Source organism: Blennius ocellaris (assembly GCF_963422515.1).
Source record: "Blennius ocellaris genome assembly, chromosome: 10".
Classification (NCBI taxonomy): Eukaryota; Metazoa; Chordata; class Actinopteri; order Blenniiformes; family Blenniidae; genus Blennius; species Blennius ocellaris.
Window position 1 is genome coordinate 16,204,419 of NC_137659.1, and position 16,085 is coordinate 16,220,503.

General features: G+C 39.0%; 1 protein-coding gene across 1 annotated transcript in view; it reads left to right on the plus strand.

Moving 5' to 3' along the window:
* Nucleotides 1–16,085, plus strand: part of carmil3 (capping protein regulator and myosin 1 linker 3) — a gene marked incomplete at both ends in the record, with an annotated part of 86,249 nt that overhangs the window by 19,926 nt on the left and 50,238 nt on the right. Inside the window, 6 exons of the mRNA XM_080503076.1 lie at nucleotides 112–182; nucleotides 364–437; nucleotides 6,535–6,610; nucleotides 8,335–8,423; nucleotides 10,903–10,997; nucleotides 12,376–12,462. Of these exons, the coding sequence (XP_080359202.1) occupies nucleotides 112–182; nucleotides 364–437; nucleotides 6,535–6,610; nucleotides 8,335–8,423; nucleotides 10,903–10,997; nucleotides 12,376–12,462 (492 nt within the window). The remainder of the gene's footprint in view (nucleotides 1–111; nucleotides 183–363; nucleotides 438–6,534; nucleotides 6,611–8,334; nucleotides 8,424–10,902; nucleotides 10,998–12,375; nucleotides 12,463–16,085) is intronic.

Here is a 16,085-nt window from a genome sequence, read left to right on the forward strand (position 1 = left end):
GTCTCCTCTTCACTTCTTCAAATGTCCACCGCCCTTCTTTGCTCTACCCTTTCCAGTTGATTTGTTCTGGTCTTGTTCTGGTTGATTTGTTATCTCCGCTTCACATTTCAGGAGGTTTTTCTGAGACCTATGCTGCTCTCTGTGACTACAATGGAATCGGCTGCAAAGAAGAAGTGCAATGGGTACAGAGACCGGCTCTTCAAAACAAACCTTACTGTTTGTTGTTTTTATTAGCTTTTAGTGTATAATATCTCCTCTATAGTCAAAAAGGTGTCTTTATATTGCTGACTCCTGTCTGTCTTGCGCTCTGTTTACTGTTATTTTCTCTCAGTCTGGCTTTTGTTTCCTCTTTTCCTTTTTTAGGACGTTGACACAATCTACCACTCGCAGGACAACAGGGAGTTCAACTTATTGGATTTCAGCCATCTTGACAGCAGGTGACATAGTTTACTGACATCTTAGCCACACCCAGTCTTATTACAGAGTGCTAACTTCCACTCACAGTAAGCAAACCAACAAGCTGCATGAGTCTGTTATTGGACAAAGTTAGACTGCAGCAGAGTGTGTCGGCTCAGCACACGAGAACATTGCTTTTCCAACGGAGCAGTAAAAATGAGGTGAAAGTGCTGACTTTCACCATTAATTTGTGGGTGTTTGCATCAGCTTCAGGGGTATTTAGGGAACACAAAGTAATTGGACAAGTTAACGCAAACTCATTATATTTGATATTTGTCAGTTCTGTCGCTGTCAGTTTGGCACGCTCCTCGGCGAAACTCTGCCAGAGCAGTACTGCAGCCCCGATCATTTTTATTTCCTTTTTCGTGGCATTTCTTTAAATATCTATTTACTTTCCCATTCCAAAAAAGTTCAGAGTGGGGTCTGGAGATGTCATTCACTGATAAGTTCAATGATGGGTTGAGATGTGCAAATGTTTGTATTTTGAAAGCGTAAAAGAGGATTTCCCTGCCTCATTTAGCATTTATTGACAGATCAAATTTATAGTTTATAAAGGAGCAGGAATCACTTTCGACCTGGAGGTGACGTGAAACAATTAAACTGGAGTTAAGTAGGGAGAAACTTGTACACTGTTCCACCTTTTTTTGTATACTTGCAGTATACAAAAAACAACAACCCCAAAAACAAGTTGTATTGTGGAAGGAAATAACAATAGAATATGGATCAGCACCGTTTGTTTTATTTCCGATAACTAATTTACAACATAAAGTGCACCAGTCAGTCATCAAGTTGTGTAAGTGTGAATTTATTTTCAGTCTTACTGATTCAGTTGCTTTGGCTTTTTTGTAAACGTTGCACGTTCGCATGATTTGTATCTTGAACCAAATTTCAGTTGCACAGTTTCTGTTTCATATGAATCCGATTTTCCTGAAACTGGAACAAAGTCAGAAAAAATGCATGTGTCCAAATACTTTGGTTTTTGATTCAGTATCATGAGGCTTTGACACAGCAGGTTGCACCTCATCAGTTGCCACTTCTCAACTTGTCTGACATGAGATTGGCTACTTGTCAGACAAAGTAACTCCCTGGATAAAATCTGAGGTGCATCAGTCTCCTGTCTGCTCGCTGGCTCACTCTCTGTCCCGTGCTTTTGCTTCATTTTGTGTGAACTTTGGTGAGATCATAGAGAAATCGAGTGAAATGCGTGTCAGAGGCAGAGTGTACAGCTCCAAGACAGCTGGAAGATGTCATGTGTGTTTTCCTACCTCCCCAGTGATACTTTTTATTTTAAGACTCTCGTTCCCTTTCTCACATGTGTTGTGTATGTATTGCCAAGTGCTGCTGATCATAACACGGAGACAACCTCGCTTGTCTTGTGTTTGAGGGATGCTTTGTCTTTTTCAAAAAACAAAAACAAAACAATGCCTCTTGGAATAGTCGCAAAATCTCGCAAGATCAATCTCATGTCGCAAAAACCAAATCCCGTCCTGAGAGGACATAGGAACACTTAAAAATGCATATCTTATCACTGGAGCAAAGCCTTGCTATGCTGGCAAATCAAAAAGCCATTCATAGTAACATGATTGCAAGCAGAACTCATGAATATATTAATGCCTTTCATATTGAAAGCCAAAATCGCTGCTTTGCTGCTGTTGTTTTTTTTTTTTCCTGCAGTATATTTTTATGAACAGAGAGGGAGTTCCTTCCTCTCTTTAAGATCGACTTCAACATGTACTTCCCTTGAGCTCACAATCCGATGTTTATTCCTCTCTATTCTGTAACAAGGTACCATCAAATCAAAATTGATGGAGCGAGCAAAGATTTTTGCCAGTTGCCAATTTTGCCGAAAGCAAAATTACGGAAAAGCAATGCTGGGACTTAATCAAGAATCTACAAGTGACCTAACAAAAGACAAAAGAATGGGCCTGTTCATGATCTTATGCCAGGGGCCATTTGTAGTGCATTACTCTCATCCTCTCTTCCCTGTCCTTCCACATTTCATTCCCTCCATCTCCCCGATTGAGCTCGTATACCGTTACTGTGAGCGACAAGGCAGTGCTTTTTCTGCTGACTGCTGTCCGTCCAAACACCGCCTCCACTCACTGCTGACTGAAAGTGGACACCTTTTTTTTTTTTTTTTTGGGCCCCGTCTTATCCTCTTATCTACTTCCTGTATTTTCTTTCCATTAATTTTTTTTGGGTCAGACATGCGCACACAAGCACAGGCAGTGATTGTCATTGTTTGGCCATTGCTGGTTGACACCATGTTGCAGAATGGAAAGTGTCTCATGCAAGTTGAGGTTTTGTGCTTGCAAACATTTGCTTTGGCGTTTGTGTGTGTGAGGAAAACTGTTACGCCTTGCTGACTTGAGAACGACTTGGAGCACCTCTTGTCTTGACAGTCAATCCTCCATGTGCATGCACACATGCTAATTAATGTCAGTGGAAATGCAACTGTTGTTCGAATAAATAGGATTTACATGTTTTACGTGGCTTGTCCTGTTGCTTTAATAGACCCGAGTTATGTTCTTCCTATATCCGATAGCTTTCTATATCTGATACAGCTTTCTAAAGTGTTGATTTTATTACTGTCATGGTACCAGTCATGTAAAATATTCCCTCAATTTGAGCATTTTTAATAATTCCCACTGACCTTTATCCTCAAACAATTTTTCTTTTTTATTTCTGAATAAGAAAAAACAAACAGTTCGGGATATTTATTAAGGATATTTATTCTCCTCATGGGACAAACCACCGCTTTGTGATATTTCCTAAACTTTGCCCACTAGCTATTGAAATTAATGATCTTGGATTTGGATTCTTGCCATCACATTGTTCTCAACATGTTCACGCTCCCATTCATACTTTGATTTGTATGATTTCTCGACCTTTTTGTTTAGTTTTTTTCCCCCCTCGGGACAAATTGTGTCTTCTCTCTATGTCTTGTCAAGTGTAAGAATATCAAATGCACATTTGCATTTCGTGTGTCCTAGTCTTTTCATTTTTCTTTTTACTTAAAAAGGTCCTTATGTTTGATTTTTACTTACTATATTTGTTGCTGTTGATGTTGGCTGGACATTGTGGATCAGACTATGGGTGGAGCATGCGCACTACAACCTAGTGATAATATGAGCCTACAATCTGTAGCACACCATGCAACATCCTATGATTGTAGCATGGTGTGCTACAGGCTCCCAAGTGTATTCATTTGTTTTTGTTTGAAGAACTGAGTTCATAGTGTTGATAAACCTGAAGAACTTGATGAGAAATAATTGCAATTTCAAATTTCTACTGGAAAAGTGAAAAGTGGAAAACTTGACTTTGTTCCTCATTTGTTTAATTTGGTGAATTTAGGTAATTTTGGCTGCTACAGTTTCTCTTCAGATTAATCTGGACAGTATGGCGGAATGATCATATTTTGATTTTTATGACAGTTGGCAGATGTATGTCTGTCTATAATGAAAGACAGATTCAGATAAGTGAAAGTCCTTTATAACACTTTAAACAGTTTCTTTTCTCCAATCAATAACCCAAAAGTAACTTAATCTCTGAAATGAAATGATGATTGAAACAATGCTTCTTCTGTATAGTAAATCAATATACAAAATAATAATCACCCTCTTTTTTGGTCTCACTGGATAAATTAATAAATGAAATGGCATATATGGTAAATGGGCATTTTCTTTTTTTCAGCATTCTTGAAAGCAGCATTTGTAATTCAGCATTTAGTGGGTAGATTAGAAGCAGTGCTGCACCTTCTGTTTCTCCACATAATAGAGCCACCCACAAAGCAGTTTCTTGGGAATTTTGTCAAACATAAACAAAATACTGTGGTATTTGTGCAGATGCCTACTTGAAAAAACATGTATTATTATAGAATCTCTTAAAGCTCGCTGGCCAGAAGGTAAAAACTGGACATGTCCTTGTCCATGGCTGTATGTTTGACACTCCATGCTGTATGATTAATGTGGAGCAGCCAGAAACCAGTGAGCTCAGCAAAAGGAAAAAAAGAAGAATTCCTAAGTTCTATATCCAAGTTTATTCGATCTTTCCAGTGTATTTCTAGTGTTTAATAATTACTGAAAACGTACCTATAGTTACAGTAAACCTTAAACCGTTTTTAAACTATAACATATTTCTTCTTGCACATCTTTCATTAAACAGTGACGTAAAATATATGAAGTGCATTTGCTATTAATTAAAAGTGAATGTAGATATTCACACAATCAACAGAAGAAATACTTTACAGCTGGTACATCATTCCTTAAAGCAGCCTCATCCTATTTAACTAGGTAATTATTTGCAAGTGTGCTCCATAAATACTGTATGTGTGCAACAGAGGTGATTCATATTTTTTCAGTGTACAATAAAGGCTATTTAGGTTTTTGGTTTTTTTCATAGTTTGAGTGTTTTTTCCTATTTTTAGTTCTATTCTGAATGAATCTTAGCTGCTTCTGGTTGAAGGTTCTTTTAAATGGTGTCAGTTCTTTCATTGATCTCCCTTCATAAATTACATTGATTTGTAACAGTTGACGATGTTGACGTCCTTTCACATCTGTAATTGGATGAAAAATACATCTGAAGCTTTAATTGTCCTTGGGAAACATTCAGCCCATTTTTAGAAGTTTTGAATTGAGTCTACATATTTTTCTTTGTCTGCCTTGTCAATAATTACACCCCAAAATTATGTTGATTCATGATGAAGTTTCAAAGTATGTAATTTGTTTCAGATATTCAGAATGCTAATCCAAATATGCCTTCTGCGTTATCACTCACACGGTCAGTGATATTAGGATTTTATACACTTTTTCTCTCTTCATAGGAGGGAAAACATATTACTAGTAAGGGGAAAAGATAGCTTGGGGGGGTTGAGATCCCTGACTCATGTATTGCATGCTCTCATGAACAGGGAGATCTGCAGGATCTGTGTTGTTATTGATGTGTATTTCCCCCAGAGCTCGGTAATAAATGACTGTTAACCTTTCAGTCTGCTCCCCTCTCGATTCATGCGTGCCGCAGAGGCGAAAGCCTCAAATTGTTTTCCCTCAATCGGCTAACCTCCAGTTTAATTCACCTATGGCTGTGCTCTCGAATTAAATTAATCCATAAGAAGATGTAAACAACAACAGATTGACCTGCTGTGCTCACTTGTCGGCCAAGTAGTACTAGTTGATACAAACACCACCACACTACATGACTGAGTGGTACATCATAGAGGTCAATTACATGTCCTGCTGTCATAACACGAGTCAGTCAGCTCAGATGATGAATCTGGACGTGTGCATCATCTGCTTACACACACGGACTCAGCTGCTGGTCTGAAGGCTGCGTCGGTAATGAAAAAGGAACACAGCCTGTAGCCAATATATTCCTCTGAGATGAACCGTAAATGTTCTGGCTGCTGCAGTTACTGGCAACAGGACCCTTCCCGGCTACATGACCCTCTTTCTTCCACTTTGCATCTTGCGCTCCATGTTGTCCTTTGTTCCTTCCTCTCTCTCTATCTCTCTCTCCGGCTTCATTCTTTCTCTCTGCCTCTCTTCTATCCATGTTGCAGCTTGTTTGTCTGGTGATATATAGCAGGTGTAGCAGCAGTGTGGCTTTAGTTGGACCTTGGAGGATTTTAAAACTCTCGCTCTCGCCTCCCTCTCTTTCTCCCGCCTGAGCACACACACAGGACCGTCTGTGGGCTCCGTGTGTACAGCACTGGATATAACGGTGTTTGAGGTCTGGAGCTGGGATCAAACTGTGGCTTTATTGAGTAATCCACTGACCCTGCCATCGATCTTTGCATCTCTTTCCCACTCGTCCTCTCTCTCTCTCTCTCTGTTTTTTTGCTCCTCTCCTCCTGTGTGCGGCTGCAGTATCAGTCATATTTTATAAAGCCGGCCTGCCCATGGTGTTCCTCCTGTCACAATGATAAACTGCTTTTTAACAAACGAGGAGCAAAGGAAAAGTTTGGCCTGAGATGATGTGAATTTTGAGATCAATGACATCAGATGGTTTTCGAGCAGATGGAGTCCACTAATTTGAAGATTTGAATTTTATCTCTCATATGCGTATGTGTCTTTGTTGCAGGGACTTGGCTGTGATCGTGGCATCCATCGCATACAACACCTGGTTCACCAAGCTGTACTGCAAAGACATGCGTATAGTAACTATCCATTTCTTTTATTTAAATCTTCTTCTGCTTTTCTTTTAAAGCCCTATTACCAGATTACACAATCATGTACTTTGATTTCCCATTTTTTATCAACCAGGTGCTTGTCTGGAGAGAAATGTTATTGAATCAGCTTATTTGCTATATTGGTTGACCCCCAGGTCACTTATTTTCACTAAATTAAAGTCGTGTTCATATTTATTCATGCTTTCTTACATACAAGTAGTAAACAGCATGGCGTCATTGAGATTATACAGCGCTATTGTCAAAGGTGGCCAGTAACAAAGTATTTGTACTAAAACAAATAATTCAAGTATCTGTATTTCACTTGACTATTATCTTTTTATGAGGACTTTTTCTTTTCACTCCTTACAATTTAGACACAATTAGATATTTCCTATTCATTACATTTTTAAAACCTACTTGTTTCTTCTTGAAACCTCTACAGATGATTAAGTTGTATCAACAAGGGTTGAAAGCAAAGTCTTCTTGTTACTTTATTTGAATAAAATCCCCCTGAAATAAAAATTTTTAACGATGATACCAGTTAAGTTATTAACAGTGGCTTATGAATAAGCTGGTGTGTCCACACCGACAAGTTTGGCAGTATTTGGCACATCATACATTTTTTTCTACATATTCAGGAGCCTTTAAAAATGCAATATGTGATGATAGTTTCAAAAATCAGCCCGTGTTTAAGTAAAACTATAGTTTACAAAATTCTCTTTTCTTTCTGTACCTATACATAAGTTAAAATGTTTTTGGACAAAATGCATTATGTATTAAACAGTAAATCAAGGCTGAAGCGCTTTTGTTTTTTTTCCTATTTTTTATTTTTAAGCTTTAAGCCCTGGAAGTGCATTTTGTCCCTGTTTAAACATTTTTCTAGAGGCTATGTCAGATATATTAGCGAGTGCAAATAGTGGTCTAACTTGCAAATGGAGATTAACATTTGAAATGATCTCTGACTGGTTTAAATTCTGTGGTTCTTGAGACTGTTTTCTGTTGGCTTGGCCCTCTGCCTGGGTTTCCGTACAAAAAGCTGACAACCCTGACAATGAACCTCTCAGCGAGCGTTGAAAATCAAGTTATGAAAACAAATCTGAAAGATGGCAGTAAGTCAAGGGTCATCATCGGCACAGTCTTTATGAATCTCTTTAACGATACTCGACATGAATTGATTAACTTTTCATAATGTGCACTTAAGTAAATGCTACTTGGCCCAAGGTGAATTACGTGAATAACCTGCAGCGATAAGCTGCGAGGTATTGAAATTTGTCGTTTTCATTTTTTTTTTTTTAAGTGGTGATGTATGAAATGCGAGTTGCAGTTCATTGAAGGTTGCTTTCCAACGGTTTGTAATGCGGTTATTCTGTAAACATTCCCTTTTATATTTATTAGATATCGTAAATCTGCAGTAAGATTTTCAAATCCATAATTTCTACAATTGAAAAATATTGATTCACATTAGAACCAAAGCAACGACAATAAAAGCATTAATGATGCAACTATATTTCAGTTTAGAAAGATATTTAGGTACAGCTTACCAAATGAGCATTACAAAATAATACGACTTGAAGAGAACTCTATTTATTCATCCATTCGTTATCGTACCTCAAACATTTAATAAGCAACCTGGAGATTAGTTGATAAACAAGGTCTCGCGCTCTCTCTCTGGATTCTGGGCAGCAGCGTTGATGTGCTGTGTTTCTCCTCAGGGGTCGGAGGTGGTGGACCAGGTCCTGCACACAGTCAGCAAATCCAACAGCCTGGAGGAGCTCACGCTGGAGAACGCAGGCCTCAAATCGTACGTTTCTCTTTCCCGTGACATTATCGCCGGCTCGGCTTGTCAGGCGCCTCGGTTGAATCTAATTTCCTCTTCTGTTCTTCTCACACCTTCACCTCTCCTCCGCCACTCCTCCTTTGTTCTTTCTCTCTCCAATCCTGTCTCCCTGCTCTGTCCTTCCCTTCTCCGTGTCGCCACTCTTCTCACTTGTCTCACCTCATCACCTCAGCTCAATTCTCCCTTCCCCTTCCCCTCACCCTCTCATTTTCTTCTTTTCCGCCGCTGTCTTGACCTTTCTAATCCTGTCACTCTTCCTTTTCGGTCTCTCACCTCTGTTAACCTCCCATTTTTTCTGCAATAAAGTCATCCAGCCTTTCTGTTCATGGCAGGTAAATAGTTTTTCTGCCAAGACATTGGTGAATTTTGGCCGTCACCGGGAAGCCGTTTTTTTTGTTTGTTTGTTTTTTTACCCTCCATGCATGGCGGCGAGTGGCATTTAGCAGAGCAGATTTCTTGTCTGGGATCAATTGAGATGAATTGGCTGCCTTGGGGTGAGATGATTTACTGCAGCATAATAATTATGTTGTCATACTCTCCTTGTATTGAATTACTTACAATGGAGGGGGGCTATTCTTGTCACAGGTACATGCAGGACCAGGACTCTCTCTGGCCCCAATAACTAAACACTTTACTCTCCAGTGCAGTATTGTTAAAAGAGCTCCCACTGAATCCCACTGGTGACGGGGTCACTACTGCTGTTTCCTGAGGGAGGCCCTTTCTTAACTTCTTTCTGGGCGCTGCACTGCAGCATTTCACTAGTGTGTGAGCAGCCAATGGAGGGGCGCTTTCTGTGTGACAGTCCCAAAGCCCAGATGAATGGTGAGCATTACCTCACGAAGGGCCTTCTGCCAAATAAAACTGCTTTTGTGAAGGGAGAAGTCGAAAAAAAAACCCAAAGAATTCTCACATAAATAAATGTAAAAATCTAAATCAAATCTTTTTTTGGGGGTTAGAAAGCAGCAAGGTTGGGATTGCCTCAACTCAAGGTTGGTGGTGTGATCCCAATTCCCTCCATATTTTAAGGTCAGTTGGCATTTGTGAGTGTGTGAGTGTGAATGCAACGAAAGCACTTTGAGACTCCTGAAGTAGTATTAAAAAAGTAAAGAAAGAAACTGCCGTAAACGGTGGGACCGATTACACAATGTGCTTTAAAAGACTTTTCAAGCACATATTAAAGTATTGAAGGGAAAAAAAAAAGCTTTGACATGTTGAGTTTGCCATTTGTGAGGTTCATTTTTAAAGTTGACACTTTATTAAGTAATTTTCTTTTGAACAGTGGAGGTATTTATTCCAGTACAAGTACATAAGAGAAGACATTTTCTTAATTCTGACAGTAAAAAAACTGATCAAGGGTTATTCCCTTCAAAGAAATCACGGATTCTTGCTAAATATAGCTTTGTGAGCAATAGTAGGTCAGCATTCTTTACTTTCTTTATTATATTTGTTTTAATGGTTGTACCTTTTCTTAGTAGCTTATATAGAATGATTCTAGTTGAGGTTTTGATGCTGGAAATCCGTTCTGAAATTGTAGTGCAGGAAGTGGATGTTTTCTCTGCCTACCTGAAGTTCATTTCGAGCAGGATTTACAGTTTAATATCACAACTAGTTTAGAAAGCATCACGGTCCAGTGGACACCTTGATGTGAAAACCTGCATAACACAAACATGCAGAAGGTACTTTCATCTGTGCAGAAGTCATCTTGGAACAGTAGTTAAACTTCTGAAATTGTATATTCATGAAAACCAGAGGTTGTTAATGACCATGACTACGGGAAAACCACAACAGAAAAACTTTGCGGAAAACAGTGTGTTTTCTTATACAGTCAAACTTGCCTGGGGGGGTTTCTTTAAAGCACCTGCTGTATAATTGATTTGTTTTGCCACTTGTGAATGAACAATCCGTACAAAAGTGTTGGCAAACAGCAGACACGGATCAACATTAGCATTCAATCCGAGTTGTTCTGCTGGCATTAAATGCAGGTCCAGTTTTTAGTCTTCTGTGCAGCCACACTGAGGGCAAATGTGACTCTTTGGCAGCTCAATGCCCCCCCAGTTCAGATGACTTCATCTATCTGGTCTGAACAGGAATATTGTCAGCGTTTATCTTTTTTTTCCCCTTTCTTTTTTTCCCCATATTTGCTTTGCTCCACATAGTATCACATGTATAGTATTAGTGTAAACTAAAGCACACCTTTCAGAGATAAAAGTAAATTAATTACAAGTTAATATTTCATCTTCATTGTATATTGAACTACACAAGTTCAATATTGAAATAAATCCTAATTACATTTTATGTTTATGAAAGTATATATACACGTTATATTGGCACTTTCAGTTGAATTAACCCAAAAGTTGTGTCAAATGTATTCATTCTTTTGAAGCCATTATTGAATTAGTAATTACACAGAGGATTCAATTTTCCCTTTTAACAATGTTTCCAGGGATTTTCCACAGAAGATGGCGTCGGCGTTGTCGGAGAACCCAGCCTCCGTGATTCACTCCCTGAACTTGGCTCATAACACACTAGACAACCAAGGTACCGGCCCAGACCCTCTGAACTCTTTCTCATCCTACTGCCGCGGCTCCCAGGGCGCCTCTTATTGCTCCATTGCTATTACCTCTCTGCACCACTTGTGTGCTTTCAAAGAATTCAAACTCAATCTCCGTCCTCGCGCAACCTTTATTTTCTGTCTTTGCTCCCCCCCCCCCCCATCTATCTCCCAAGCTATCTGTGTATGTGTCATCCGTTTCTTGGGGAGAATGCTTTATTTCTTTTCTCCAGGTTGCCTCGAGCTTTGCAGCCCGAGCCACTGGCATTCCTCTACCACATACCACACAGAGCCGATGTGAACCCATTTTTAATTGTTTGCCTTGGTCTCTGTCACACATCACACCACTTTTGTGCTCTGGGTATGTGAGCGGGGAACAAACCGAGGTGTATTTGCATGTGTGTAACCCAGGGTCAGACTTTGCATGCGCGCTGGCATCACATCACTCATTAGCTAATTTCTGTCCTCCCGTCTGACACTTGTCACTTCCACTCGCTTCAATAAATTCTTTGTGCTCCCACTTACCCCCCCACCCCCCACCCCCATTTGTGTTTACGTGTGTGCTGAAAGCGTGAAGAAATACTTGATTGTGATAACAGCCAGAAAATTGCTGCAGCCTCAACTATCTCAATAATACCAATCATCACAGCGAGAGTGTGACCTTCAATGCTGTGTGTATATTTGAGTGGCGACAATGTGTGTGGTTTAATTTTTTATTTTGTGTGTTTGAAAGTGAAAGTTTAAAATACGCACATTAGGAAGAAATGACAGAGCCGGGAAGCAGCAGGAACCTGCATGCCAGCCTCTGCAATACAGTGAATTTAATTTTTAATAAACTACATTTACTATTGTCATGGCTACAGTGTGTTTAAATAAATGTGTTCAGTTGAAACGGAGTTATGTAACCTGTCTGCATAAAGAACTCGTATGGCTTTTTTTCAACAGTGTTATATGTGGGAGCTTGTGAAGTATGTTGGTGTTTTTTCTTTTTTTTTTAGCTTATTTTGGTGTTTGTAGTGAGAGGAGTTGAATTGTATCGTGGTGTTACATAGTGAAATTATATCTCAGCTCTGTAACATTAGATGATGTAAGGATCGTAATTATTGATTTGTCTATTTTCTCTCTGAACTCCTTCATCCTTTCATCTGTACAATATTAAAAAAAGACAATGCAATTCATCGACTCTTAACCTTTGGATCTCTTGTCATCGCTTTCATATTATAGATGTTAGGAAAACGGGGAACAGTCATATTTGAAAGATTAATGGCAGGACATAATTTCTGAATATAAAGAAACACAAATGCTTGTGTCAATAATTACTGTTTGTGTAATATGTTTTTTTCCGCCCTTTTTTCTCTTCCCCAGGAGTCTCCAACCTGATTCAGCAGGTGTGTCGCCTCAATAAGGGGCTTCGCCTCCTCAATCTCTCCAAGACCTCCCTCTCCTCCAAAGGTAGGAGGAAGTGCTCCTCTGAGATACAGCAGCCCCTCGTGGCTGACAAAATATATTATTTTCTCAGACACGCTGGATGCTGCCTCTAAAAATCATCTTTTTGAATGTAGGCTAGTCCAAAATTGCAGAAAACCACACTACTGGTGTTGGAATGAGACCAGAGATTGTGCTCTGATCCATTCACCAAATAATAATCAGGTCAGAATCATAAGCAGCTGATGTGTTTTTTTTTTCCCCCTTAAAATCCTACATGGGCATTAGAGTGCTGCCCCATTTTCAATGCTTTTATCCCAGAAAATACAACTGTCTGCAAGTATTACGGCAGCTTCAGTGGATCACAGTGAGACAGATCCAAATCAATACATTCATAGCCTCATTTTGATGCCATCTCTTGTCGTCGTAGTCTATTTCAAGCATATTTGCACATATTTTGCTTAAATCCTTTACAGCATTTTTGCCTGATGATGTTTAACTGATTTAGCCAATAGTTTCCTGTGTAACAAGCTGCTCCTCAAGATACAGCTGATAAGTCACATTTTATTTGAACAAATTAAATTTATGTTTCACACTAACTAAAACTAATCATAGTGCCCTGAGGGATTTTTTTCTTTTTTTTCTGCATTGACGCATCCTATTTCTACAAGGTGCAGGGGTGCGGCCATATTAAGTACATGATAAAGTAATAAAGTAATAAAACAAAAGTCCATTTCACTGTTTCGACGAAATATTGTAACGAAATATGTTTAATTTAGATCAATTGATTCAAATTCATATATTTGAGATGCATTATGCATACATTTGATATCATTTGAGTAATTTTTTTAATTATATTTGTGAAAACTAGGCCTTTCAACCCAGGAAAAAAGAAATCAGTAAATCAAAGTATTCGAACATGTCAGGATTTCTTGCAAAACATGGATTTACTTCAACATTTACATACGTGCACCAAACATGTCTGGATATTAAGTGATCACTGGGTAAAATGTAGTGCAATGCAAATGTATATTTTCAGTTTTTTTTCTTCTCCCTTTTCACCTTCATATGCTCTTCTGTTTGTAATGGTGATGCTGTTGCTTGTCAATATCCTTAATGTGGGAGCAATGACCTTAATCTGTAGTTTTCTTCTCTCATCTTCGGGGAGCAGAGCGATGTGGAGGTGAGCCGCATGTGGCACTGTGAGATTCTATGAAATTCTAGTTTTGTTTTGACAGCGGGCTTCAGCTCATCTGTACTGAGCGTCACGCCGTCGCTCATCTTCCTTTTGACAACAGCTCATACATTCATGGTAGAGTTCAGATCAGGAGAATTGGCCGGCTGATCACAGTCTGTATTACCACGGTCACCAAAGCAGTTCTGAGTAGTTTTGGCAAAGACAGGTGGCAAGTCCTGCTGGAGGGAAAAGCCTGTCAACAGTCAGAAGCATGGAGTGCTTTAAAGACTCCTGATGCATCGACTTTGGACTGATGAAACAGTGGAGGAACGGCAGCAGATGACAAGGCATCCAGATCATTACTGACTGTGCACATTTAGACTTAGACTCAGTGAATGTAGCACCTGTAGCCCATTTCTGGGACTCATCTGTGTGCGACAGTTGGTGATGCAGACTTGAGCACCGTGCGCTATGGCCAAGTTCCTAAATCAGCTTTTCTTGACAATCTTCCCAAGCTGCGGTCATGACTCTGGCTTGCATACCTTTTTCTACTACGCTGTCATTTCCAGTTACCTTTCTTTGAATACAATTTGATATAGCGCTCCACTCTGTGCGCATTTATCTCATTTGGCATGTTGATTGAGTGTCTTTGACCTGAACTTGACCTGCAGTATTTTTATATTTTGTGATACTGTTTTGAAATACTTGAGATACAACAGACATATCTTTTTTATATTTTGTTTACTTGAAGGTCGAATGACCAAAAATGATATTATTCTTAATTGAAATCATCCTAGGATATTGGTCAGCTCATTTTGCAACCACATTTCAAAATGTAAAAAAACAGTTGATCTAAAAAGTAGATTAAAACTGTATAACAAACAAGATATAGACAGAATGAATGCAGTAGTTAAAGAAAAATCTACTGGTACTTGTTGATCAAAGAAAAAAAAAAAGGGGAATATTATAATGGAAATTAAACAAATAAATCCGGACAATAGATAAAATTGTTTATGCAAGATAATACTAATTGCAATTTAAAAAAATCTAATTAAATAAACTCCCTACCTGAAGCTAATAACACATGCCAAGTGAATCTAATTTGGTAATGATAAAAATAGAAAAAAAGCTGCCTGAATATAAAAGAAGGCAGTAGTCGCTGCGAAATTCCACCAAATGAATGCAAGTGCCACCTTCCCAAACTAGCTTTTTTTTTTAATGTGCTTATGAAATCAAATGTATGTCTGTTTTTAAAATGTCAATTTTTACATATTTCTGGCTAATGCATAAAGTGATTCACATACAATTCAAATAATACTTTTTTTTTTTCTAAAATAGACGGGCAGCTAATGAAATAGTTGTTCTTAGATTTTACTTCACTTTATAATCCTACAACCACTCGTAGTTGATGAATTTAGTTTGTAGTGTAGTTTGCATTGTAGTTTTGAGGTACCCAGTGAGGAAAACTTAAATCCATAAATATATTAATGAGAACATGAATTATATGAAAGGCAGATCTCTGAGATGATCATGGTGGCTCACCAATCAAACCTGAAAAAAACTGTCTTCTTCGCATGTTCGCTCAATTATGTTAATTTTGTTGTCTTAACTTTATGATATTGTTTCTTTTTAACCGAATAGAGGATGTTTTACCTTACTGGCATATTTCGACTGCAGTCTTCCTCAGAGCGTCAAACGTCAGATGATGCTGTTTGAGTGAACATTTGAAAACAACAATTTAGTCCTTTCAATTTTCTTTTGATAGTTTACAAGGATAGTGTGCAATAGGAGTTTCCCGTCATGCACCTTGTCAAGGTTTAACTACAGAAATAGTATAAATTGAAAGCAGTGCAGCTTTCATGGTTAAATGCTCCTTCCACACATACGCTTTGACTCTGTAGTTATTGCTCTGTGGCTTTTTATGACAGTATGGACGATGCCACGTTATAGAGCTTAAGGTGTAATATATAAGCCATGGATGACCTTGGTACCTTGCTAAGTGTGTGTTATGAATGGGGGAAAACCTACTGAGGCACAATTTTGAAAGCCAGTGCGTTGACACAGTGATTCAGGGGGAATGCAGCGATGGTGCTGACCTTGGATGGTGGGTATTGGTATGACTTTGCAGGGGCTGAGTACTATTTCTTGAATATTTATAGATATATCTCGCTCCCTCCCTCTCTCCCTCCACCTCCTTCCTTCTGTCTCCGCAACGCCTCCATGTACACAGACACAAGCACACAAATACAAACGTCTTTGTCGTGATCACAGGTGCTCTCACTCCCTTCTCCCCCCACACAGGACTTGCGGCTTCCACTACTCTGCCCTCCCAGCACAATCAAGGAGCTGATAGATGGTTAGATAGATGGAGAGGGGGATTAGACTCACTGTCCCCTCTTCCCCTCATTTCCCCTCTAATCGCTACAAATTAGGGATGAAGAGCTTAACGCCTTGCCAACTTCAGGGCAGAACA